General features: G+C 44.2%; 1 protein-coding gene across 1 annotated transcript in view; it reads right to left on the reverse strand.

Annotated features, from left to right (window-relative positions):
• Positions 1 to 6: 6 nt before the first annotated feature.
• The window catches only part of TMC7 (transmembrane channel like 7), a 53,617-nt gene continuing 42,423 nt past the window's right edge, over positions 7 to 11,200 (reverse strand). The window contains exons 12-16 of the mRNA XM_006756076.2: positions 11,070 to 11,200; positions 8,208 to 8,338; positions 5,717 to 5,872; positions 2,675 to 2,753; positions 7 to 1,827 (exon numbers count right to left, since the gene is read on the reverse strand). The exon at positions 11,070 to 11,200 is cut by the window's right edge and continues 65 nt beyond it. Of these exons, the coding sequence (XP_006756139.1) occupies positions 1,762 to 1,827; positions 2,675 to 2,753; positions 5,717 to 5,872; positions 8,208 to 8,338; positions 11,070 to 11,200 (563 nt within the window). The 3' untranslated portion in view covers positions 7 to 1,761. The remainder of the gene's footprint in view (positions 1,828 to 2,674; positions 2,754 to 5,716; positions 5,873 to 8,207; positions 8,339 to 11,069) is intronic.

The raw sequence follows: 11,200 nt of genomic DNA on the forward strand, positions 1-11,200 counted from the left end.
GGCTCTCCTCAGAAGTATGGTGAAGGCGAAAACAGTATATATATAAATACACTAGGTAGCAATGCCCCAAACTGGAATTTTTTAAAAGTGAGGGTTGCATGAACTTTTGTTTACTCAAAATTCCATGATACTGATTTTTAGACTTAGAAAATCGTAAACCTTAACAAGAGAGAAAAAGCTTGAAAGCCTCATTGGTGTCACAGGTACAAAAATATCCCATGTTACTGCTCACTTTGTGGAAGGCAAGTAACGGACCTGGGGCAAAGGGACAAGTATACCGCAATGTGCAAGCCACAGTCAGCTGGCTTTGCTTCTCAGAGCAGTCATTTTTTTCTAATGAGGAGTGGAGGGGGGTGGGAAATAGTCTTAACAGCAGCAGCTTTCTGAAACCTGCATCCAAGGTGAAATTCCAGCTACCCCCAGGAGAAGGTTTAGTCCGTAAAAGGCAGGCTGCCTCAACAGTACGTTACAAAACAAATGACCTGAAGATGTAAAAATGAAACCCTTATCACATTAAACAATAACTTAGGCTAATGTTAAAAAGTTCAGACCTATCCATTTCGGAAAGCTTATGCGGAGGTATTGATTGCATACAGTTTTTGCTGTAATTGAAAATTACCTTCAGAGATACTCTGCATGTTTTGTAACATACAGGCACTTGTGTTTAAAATTTGAAGCACAAGAAAACCAACAGTAGCCCTGAACGATCTGGATACGTGTATTTAAGAACACAATATTGTCTGATTTGCTACACCGGCTACTAGGCTGGCCTGATTAACAGGCAGAGCTGCAACTCATATCCCCCCAAACACTTCTGCCCATAAACCCACAACTCAAATAAATACTCAACAGTCTTTCCAGCCTGGCTCTGAAATGGACAGTGTCCTTCAGAAATAGAGACCTCGGTGCAGGAAGGGAAGTAGCATTTGGAAGACAGAGAGGCACCCTTTGTCTCCCTCTTCATTTTGAGGGCACAGGGCCCTCTCCCAAGTCCCCAAATTCAAGACTGGAAGGGAACTGAGGGCTTGTGGATATCCAGCCCCACAGAGGCACCGTCCCCTGAGTAATAAGGCCGCAGCTAGGAAATCACTGCCGCCTGCAGCAATCCCCTCCGAAGGCTGCCTCGGTACATCCAGAGGCTGTGACTCACACGGCAGGCCCGGCTTTTCTCACATCACCACCCCGTGTGGCTGAAATTACAGAGCCGTCCTCCCCATGTTCCACCACTTGTTCCCAAATCATGATTCAAGGCTTTCTCTTCATTAAAAAATTTAAAAAAATCAGGTTTCATTTTAAGTCCACAGAACCGTCCAGAAGGGTCACTACTTCGTAAGGAACACTTCTCAGTGCAAACCCCCAGAACCTGGTTTAAAAGAATGACCCCAGCCTCATGAACAGAGAACCCTATAGTTAACTGTCAAAGACAAGACCAAGAAGCCCTTAAAAATATGTAAGGTCTCTCTCCTCCTCCATTTTTGGTGTAAAAGCTGAAAGGCTGCATACATCAGTCACTGAGTGGCTGGTCAACAGGCAAGACTTGGTTTGGAACCTGCTTTTCTACGTCACTAAAGCCCTCGGTAGGAGCCGGGTCACGGGAACACGGCCACCACAGCTGCACGCATGAGGCCACCTTCAGGAAACGCCTGGACTCCAGAAAAATACTCCTTAAAAAATCCGCAGAAAAGCCAGCCGCCCTCTGCAGGCTCAGCCGGTCACCGAGCCAGCTTATGAACACGCAGCAGCGTCTTCTCATCCATCTAGTCAGTTCCTCATATCCCTCTGGGCTTCTGTTAGTTTCTGGATTAGGTAACGCTTGTCACGACTTTCCTAAGAAAAAGAAATAGTTTCAAGAGTACATTCAGTATACTTGGAAACAAATATCATGATTTCAACCTGCTCAATTACCTACCAGACACGAGGCCAAGGATGCTAAACATTGGACGACTGTAATGGCCTCCTGACTGGCCTGTCTCTCTCACTCTTGCCCCCACCACAGCCCCCTGTCCAAAGAATGGACAGTAACCTTTTTAAAATGTCCATCAGACTTCTACTTCACACCCTCCGGTGGCTTCCTGTCACAATCAGAATTCCACCTAAACTTCCGACCAGAGCCGGCAGGCTATGCTGTGATCCAGCTGCAATTCCGTCTCATCTCGCCTCTCCAGCCCCACCACCCTCCCTCCCTGCCCCCAGGAGAACCCAGCTCATTCCACACTGTGGCCTCTACCTGTTCCTCTCATCCCTGAGACCTCCCACAATCAGCTCCTTCTCATCATTCAAGTCTCAACTACAAGGTCATTCACCTCCTCAAAGAGGCCTTCAGAGGTTACCATCTGCAGCAGCAAAGGGCCCACTTGTCACTTTGCCTTGTTCGTATTATCTTCTCGGCAGTTACTGCTATCAACATTTCTTTTTTCTTTAACTACTTAGCACTCCTTCTTCACCACTGTATACCAGCCCAGTATGAGGCACAGATAGTGCTGAATATATATGCTAAAGGAATGAATGAGTCAGGGAATGAATGAAGTTGGCAGAGGCCTGGTTTGAAGCAGGGTTCCGGAGGAGTGGTGGTGAGGGAGGGACGGTAGCATTCCTGGGAAAGAGGCTATTTTCCACGAGATGCCCTGGGGAAGTGTCCCCCGCCATGACGCCCAGGATCTGCATGCTTCCTTACCAGGGACAGCTGCTCTCGGAGCTGGACGACCACCCGCTTGTGTGCTCCGGCCAGGGCAATGAAATAAAACATAACGAGGCTGCAACACAAGGTGAAGTGGTCACTAGGGTGTCTGTACCATTTGAAGGCCACTTAGAAAAACAACTCGACAGGTTTCTCCTGCAACAGTTTTACTCATTAGACAAAGACAACCCACACCTCTTCCAAACAGGGCATGGAAACAGTCAGAGGGGTGAATGATCACTGTGGAATCTCTCTGGGCTCAGTTTTCTCATCTGTAAAATGGGGATGATACAGTAACACCCAGTGATATCAGGCCTGAGATAATACGATTTTGAATAAAAGCAATTGGCAACCGGCTCCTGTTTTCTGTGCAGCCCTAAATCTCAAATGGGGAGGGGGGTGGTCAATGAAATTATTATCTTTGGGGCGTGGGGCAAGTGGAGTGGAGGAAAACAGCGAACAAGCTCATCACATGAAGGGAAGGTGGTTTCCTGTCCATTCTCCCCAGATAGTGCTGAGGAAATGAGGGCCACTGGAATCACTGTTATAATCGATACTCTCCTGGAAGGCCCCACGGCCAAGGACAGGAAAGGTCCCCACAGATGCCGAAGCCAGATCAGGTAACCACCACCAGATGGTGCCCGCCAAGCCACAGCTGGGGTGAAGGAATTAGGATGGAGTAGCTCCATCCCGGGTACCTCGAATGCAGGCTGGCTGGCTGCCCAGCTCCCCAGGTCATTTTATTCATCTCATCCAAGGGATCCTGCCTTTCACAAATGAATTTTTGGGCCCACTTCTTGCACTGTGGCGGGGCTTTACTGTAACAATGTCACAGGGTAATTGTGATGCTTTCATGAGCTGCAATCAATTCCAGTTATTTGTGGCAGTCTCTAGAGCAGTGGTTCTCAACCTTCTGGCCCTTTAAATACAGTTCCTCATGTTGTGACCCAACCATAAAATTATTTTTGTTGCTACTTCATAACTGTTATGAATCGTAATGTAAATATCTGATATGCAGGATGGTCTTAGGCGACCCCTGTGAAAGGGTCGTTCGACCACCAAAGGGGTCGTGACCCACAGGTTGAGAACCGCTGCTCTAGAGTCTCCAGGAACGCTGAATTAGTGAATTTTGGAACACCGCCCTTAGAGCAGTGGTTTTCAACCCTCCTAATGCCGCGACCCTTTAATACAATTCCTCATGTTGTGGTGACCCCCAATTTCATTGTTACAAATTGAACATAATTAAAGCATAGTGATTAATCACAAAACAATATGTAATTATATATGTGTTTTCCGATGGTCTTAGGTGACCCCTGTGAAAGGGTCATTCGACCCCCAAAGGGGTCGCGACCCACAAGTTGAGAACCGCTGCCTTAGAGGAACTACAGGTTTAGGTTCCAATAGTCACAACATTTTCCTCAACTGATCAATACCTTGTCTTATGTTTCTTGTTTACTGCGAAAGGTTATCCATACATAACCTTGTTTCTGTTTAAAGACATCTAATATTCATTAGCATTGAACTTACAGCCAACAGCACTGTAACTCATGACTAAACGAAGCTAATCTAATACACGGATTATCTCTGTAAAGCACCATCACAGCCTTCTTGCACTTAGGGACCCTAGACGGCGCTTCAGCATTACACTCGGGGCCTTCAAACAGTGAAACCACCAACCAAAAGCATAAAATGCAAGAAACACAGCCCTAACTAGATTGCGAACAGGGCACTTGCTTGTGATGTAGAACTGAAGTCAGACGGCAGTGTACTTAAGGCCTCGTTTCACCTCAGCTGGGAAGGTGCATGCGATGGTCTGAATATTTGTGTCTCCCCTAAGTTTACATGTTGGAATCCTAATCCCCAATGTGACAGTGTTAGAAGGTGGGGCCTTTGGGAGGTGATTATGTCATGAGGGTGGAGCCCTCAATATTTGGATTAGTGCCCTGATAAAAGGGACTAGAGGCCCTGTGGCCCCTTCTGTCCTGTGAGGACGCAGTGAGAAGGTTGAAAGCTGGAAGTGGGTCCTCATGCAGCCATCTGGCACCCTCATTTTGGGGCTCCCAGGCTCCAGAATTGTGAGAGACTCCTGTTGTGTATAAGCCACCTAGTCTGTGCCGTTTTATTATAGCAGCTTGAACAAACTAAGACTGCACAGCAAGAGACCCAAATGACTATGAAAAGTGCTGCGAGTACTGATTTTGAGATCTAAACAATCTTTTAGTGAGTGGGCACATTGACATCACAGGAATAAAACACACAGACTCCGTGAATAATGAGGCCCCACTGTAATGAGAACAATGCCCTCGGTACACATTTGTGATTAGAATTACGTTAACACTCAATATCAATCACTGTGTAGCAAGGACCCTCGTCACCCTTGCATATAGCACCTCTCATTTACTGAGCCTTTAACAGCAGGTCCTCTGCTAAGCATTTTTTTTTTTTAATATGGAACGCTTCACGAATTTCCATGTCATCCTTGCACAGGGGCCATGCTAATCTTCTCTGTCTCATTCCAATTTTAGTGTATGTGCCGCAGCAGCGAGCACTCTGCTAAGCACTTTACATGTTTTCACCTCTCCTTCTTCTCACAGCCTTAGCAGATATGTTGCCATTCTTATCCCCATGTTCCAGGTGAGGAAACGGAGGCTCTGAAAGGATATATAGGTGATGACCCAAGGCCACACAGCTTATCACTGGTAGAGCCAACGTTCAAGTTTATGCTCTTTTCTCTGCTCAATAATCAGTTTCTTTTTCAAAAAGCAGTGATTTTGTGAATCATCAGTAATAATAAGAATAGGCAACATTTATTAGGTTTTTGTCCATCAGGCATTGGATTAAGGGCCTTACATGTAGGATCTTACTGAACTTGCGCAATGATCCTCTGAAGGAGTGACTATTATTATGCCCATTTTAGAGATGGGAAAGTGAGGCTCAGTAGCATCTGAAGTGTAGCAGGTGAGTCCCCATTTCCCAGCGGAGAGAAGCCCACGTGCTTCCCTGGGAGTCACTCACGGGGTCCAGGTGGTTCTCACTCACCAGATGATCATGAAGAAAGGCACTGCGAAGGCTTCCGACGTGATGCCGTGGACCAAGGACTGCAGCGAGCTGGGGAAGGTGCTCACCGTCTTGGGGACCACCTCCCAGGTGGTGTTGGAGTTGGTGAAGGGCCCACAGGCTTTCGAGGAAGGGATGCTGCAGACACAGAGCACGGAGCTCAGGTGAGGCGCGCTCCCAGGCTGAGCGTTCCCCCTTTACACACCTACCAGGTTTTGTTAACAGCAACCTTAGAGCAACTGCCTGACCTCATGGCCTTCTGGAATATTCTGGTCAAAAATGCTTACCCTGAAATTTCATTAAATCACTAGACCTGACTTCCAATTTACAGGAAATTCAGAACAGAACAAGTTACATGACCCCATGAGGAAATAATCTGACAAATGCACAATGTGGGGATTCCATTCTCCAGGCTCTTAGAGGTGAGGAAACTGGCCTGGACTCTTCAAAAAAGCAAAGGTTAAAAAAGACTAAAAACACATACCCGAGAGCAATGGGTAAAGCTTGAAAGATCCTCATCCTCTATAATAAAAGGGTAATATGCAAATTGACCAAATAGCAGAATGACTGGCACACCCGTGGCCCCTTGCCCCAGCCAGCCCACCCCCGATGGCTCCCACTGGGTGGGCCGCTAGACCCTCCAGTGCACAAATTTGTGCACCAGGCTTCTAGTTCTAAAATAAAGCTATGAGAGGCTATTTGGGGACAATTGGAGAAATTTGAAAATGGCGGGACTGTGGTGTTAATATTAATTTTCTTAGGTGTGACATGTTATTGTGGATGCACAGGAAGGAGAATGGCCTTATTTTTAGGAGCTGCATCCTCAAGTATTTAGGGATAAACTCATGGTGCCTACAACTTAATTTCAAGTGGTTCATCACACACACAAAAAGGTATGCATAGAGAGAGAAGAAACAACTGTAGCAAAATGTCAATAATTGGGGCATCCAGTTGAAGGGTAGATGAGTTTCCATTGTGGCTATTCTTCAACTTTTCCATAGGTTTGAAATTGTTCAAAGTACAAAGTAGGGAAAAAGTAAAACTATGTTGGAAAAAAAATTAAGCTCTGCAAAGAACTGCCTACATTGACATCACAAAGTTCTCTGTAGAAAGTTTTCCACTGCAGCCCTATTTTTACAGGTAAAAATAAATACCTGAAAACAACCTAAGTGTTGTCTAAGGAAATGAATTAGCAATTTATTATTTTTTTAATTTATTGATTGATTAGAGAGAGAGAGGAAGGGAGAAATATATATATAAATATGGATTATATGCCATGTCAATATATGTATTCTATTTTAAAAACTAAAGTTAAAAAGTATTTTAAAAGAATGAGAATTCTATATGTACTGGCATGGACAATGACACAATATAAAATTAAGGGGGAAAAATAAGCTGCCAAACAGGATTATAGCATTATTCCATAGGCAATATTTTAAAAGAAATATATTGCTTATGAATTTCTAGAAGTATTCACAAAATGTTAACAGTGGTTGCCTAAGAGTGGGATTATGAGGTGAAGATAAAGAGTAATTTTTCCTCTTTAATTTACACCCTTCTGTACTACTTGAAAATTTTATGTATAATATATATTACTATAGCAATGAGATATATGTTTAGGTTAATTAAAAAATAAAGTATGAGAGATAGATTCCAAATTGAAGGATTTTAACTTAAAGAAATTAAATTCTATGAGAGTGTAAGTCAGCAAACTAGAGCCCATGGACCAAACCTGACCCCCCACCTGTTTTTTATAAGTAAAGTTTTATTGGAACACAGTCATGTTCATTAGTTTTTATATTGTCTATGGTGGCTTATGGACACTATAGGGCCCTTAGACCCTAAATTATTTACTCTCTTACTTTTACAGAAAACGTTTGCTGGCCTCTAGTATAAGTGATTACATACCGAGGGAGTGGCATGACTGGGGCTTGAAACCTCAACTTCTGTTCCTCAGTCCTGAGATGAGCATCTCTGCTCTTTCCAAATTCCAAACCAGACTCTACATTCATATGTCATGTGTTAAATGTCTTTATATCCCTAGCATCTAGCACAGTGCTTGGCACATAGAAGGTGTTAAGTAAATGTGTGCTAAGTGCAAACCCTCCACTAAAGTGGCAGGAATATGGGTATATGAGTTTCCTGCTTCTTTTTATAATCAGACACAATCCAAATGGGGACTAGAAGAGAAGTCTCAGGAAAAGGGAACGGATAGGACAGACCCAGCTGGCACTCTCAAAAGTAAAGGCCACCCAGCAAGCCCAAGTTCTGGAAGTGGACCCAGACGATCCAGCCACCAGAGGGAGCGTCCAGAGCAAGGACGGGCCTGGCTGAGCCAGGAGCAACTTCCTGACCGGAGCTCTGCGGGTGGCACCCTGTGAGCAAAGCCCATAGAAAACGCTAGGGACCCTTTAACAAAAGGGGATCGTGTCAGGACGCAGGGAAAGGCGTTAGAAAACCAAGCGGTACTCACTGTGCCATGCTGATTGTCAGCGGTATTACTGCCAAGCACAGGCCGATCAACAGCACCAGCAGGAAGAAGAAATTCGAATTGGATGCTCTGAACTGCCTTGGGGAGGGTCTGCAGGTATGAAGAAGGCTCATCTAAGGGGAGAGAAAAAAGAGAGGAAACGTTAAGAGTACAGCTTCCTTGAGGATAAATGAGCAAGGTCAAGCATTACAGTGGAAATGTAAATTGGTCTAATCTCTTTCTACAGGGAAGTTAGCAATCTAGATCAAAATGAAAACCCCAACATTGGGCCAAAATACATGTATGTGGATGTTTACTGCTATAGTTGTTGTTATCAAGGAATAACTAAACTGGAGCAACCGAAATAGCTATCAAGGGGGTGGGGGTAGTCCTTAAAGGTTAAAAAGTTACATCCAGCCTTAGCTGGTTTGGCTCACTGGATAGAGCATCAGCCTGTGGACTGAAGGGTCCCAGGTTTGATTCCATTCAAGGGCACATGCCATGCTTGCGGGCTCAATCCACAGTAGGGGGCGTGTATGAGGCAGCCAATCAATGATTCCCTCTCATCATTGATGTTTCTCTCTCTCTCCTCTCCCTTCCTCTCTGAAATCAATAAAAATATGTTTGTGTTTTTAAAAACTTACACTCACACAAAAGAATACCATGTAGCCCCTAGAAAGGAGGAGAAAGGGAGCTTTACCTCCTACATGGTGCTGTGAAATGAAAAGGGTAGATTTCAGCACTCTGTCCGATATGACCTCATTTAAATTTTTTTTGTTTTTTTTTTAAGTATTCTTTACTTGAGGCCCAGTGCATGAAATTCATGCACAGGAGGCAGGGGAGCCGGTCCCTCAGCCTGGCCTGCACCCTCTTGCAATCCAGGACTGCTGGCTCCTAACCGCTCCCCTGCCTGCCTATCTGATTTCCCGTAACCACTCTGCCTGCCTACCTGATCGCCCCTAACCACTTCTGCCTCAACCCTGCCGCCATGGCTTCATCAGGAAGGATGTCTGGAATGACGTCTGGAAGGTCGTTCAGCTGTCCGGTCTAATTAGCATATTACACTTTTATTATTATAGATAGGGGTTTAAATATGTATTAAATGGACCTACAGCCCTGGCAAGGTAGTTTAGTTGGTGAGAGCATTGTCAGATTTGATCCCCAGTCAGGGCACATACAAGAATCAACCAATGAATCCATAAATAAGTGGAATAACAAGTGTCTGTCTCTCGCTCTCTCTCTCTCCATCTTACCAATAAGTAAAAATAAATAAAACAAATTGATCTACAATACTCCATAAAAAATTAAGATATATTTTACTTAAATTCTTATAAGCGTATTTATTTTTCCTATATTTTATTTTTTAATCCTCACGAGATATTTTTTTTCCATTGATTTTTTTAGAGAGAGTGGAAGGAAGGGTGAGGAGGGGGAGAGAGAGAGAAACATCAATGTGAGAGCAACACATCGATTGACTGCCTCCCACCTGCACCCCCAATAGGGCAAGGAATTTGGTCCACAGGCCGACGTAACCACTGAGCCAAACTGGCCAGGGCAATTTTTCCTATAGTTTAAAATAAGTATTTCCATTGAGAGAAATATCAAATGGGGAGGAGGAGAGAGGTATAATAACAGGCATAATTTTCCTCCTTCTTATTTTAAATGGAATTATTGGGAGTAGGCTTCAAGCTCTTCTGATTTCAGCAGTAGCCAGAACATCTTGTGAGCAGAGGACACTGAGTTCCAAGGACACTTGGTGTTCTGTCTGGGGGCAGCCGGTCAGTCAGGCCTGGAGTGAGTGTCAGAACAGCCCAGTGCCCTGACCCAGGCCATCCCACGCTGTCTTTACTGTGCTGCCGGCTGGGAAGTCACTGGCCAACCAACATTTTCGGGAAAGGGAAAAAGTTCCTATGAGCTTTTTCTTCTCTATGAAGAAACTTCAGCCAAATGAAGTTTCCAAATAAAAGCATCAGAACATTCTTCAAAGGCCAAAACATCCAGGTAGAAAGTTTGGCCCAATTTCAAGATCCTGCTCACCAGGTTAAGTGGCTCTGGAGTGAGATCAATCCAGATTCAAATCCGAAGACTCACTTATAAGCTGTGTGACCCTAAACCAGTTACTTAACCTCTCTGAACTTCAGCTTCCTAAGTGTTCATCAGAGTAGGGGCACATGGCATTACAATCATCGGCTATTATTATTAATACTATTATTATTTCCATTTCTGAATCCTCAGGCCTTGGTATTAGAGGTAATAGATGAATGTTGGGCTTGTTAACAAAGGATACCTCTGGAAGCTGGAATGAACGTTACTGTATACATATCTCTACTGTTCAAATGTTTAATATTGAGCATACACTGCCTCTATAACAAAGAAAAAGAAGTTTGATTAATAAGCCCAGGTAGGTTAGTCATCTGCAGGCCACTTCACCCATTAAGCACTTATTTCAGACACAATGCCCAGGGCCTGCCAACTCTTTGAGAACCTACACAAATAATTGAGACCAGAACATAAATTCAGGGGCTCCAAAATCCAAACAGAAAATTACAAAGTTTAGATTAATAATCACTGCATTCAACACGACCAAAATGTCCCACTGTCAGCTGGTCAATAATTGCAACTCAGCTCTTAGACAGTGACACATAAAAATGACAAATAAATTACAGGAGCAAAACAACACTTAACAGAACTCTCAAAATTATAAAATGTGAACATCTTTTTTCCAGAACAGAAGTATATCAAATAAGGGATGTAATTTTGAGGTATCTGACAGAATGTGGGTGAGCTCCAAACACAGGTGCCGAATGCCGCGCAAGGTCAAGAATGGTGCCGGGTATCAGCCTGTCATCCCCACCTCCCCTTTACCTCTTTCACGTAGAAGATGATGATGAATTTCACGGTTGCAATGGCAGGGAGAAGGGGTGAGAAAAAGGCTCCGATCCAGCAAATGGTTTGCCCATACACGATCCCCAGGACATTATCAGGAAAAGCAAATT

The sequence above is a fragment of the Myotis davidii genome, unplaced genomic scaffold (assembly GCF_000327345.1).
Source record: "Myotis davidii unplaced genomic scaffold, ASM32734v1 scaffold554, whole genome shotgun sequence".
Taxonomy (NCBI): domain Eukaryota; kingdom Metazoa; phylum Chordata; class Mammalia; order Chiroptera; family Vespertilionidae; genus Myotis; species Myotis davidii.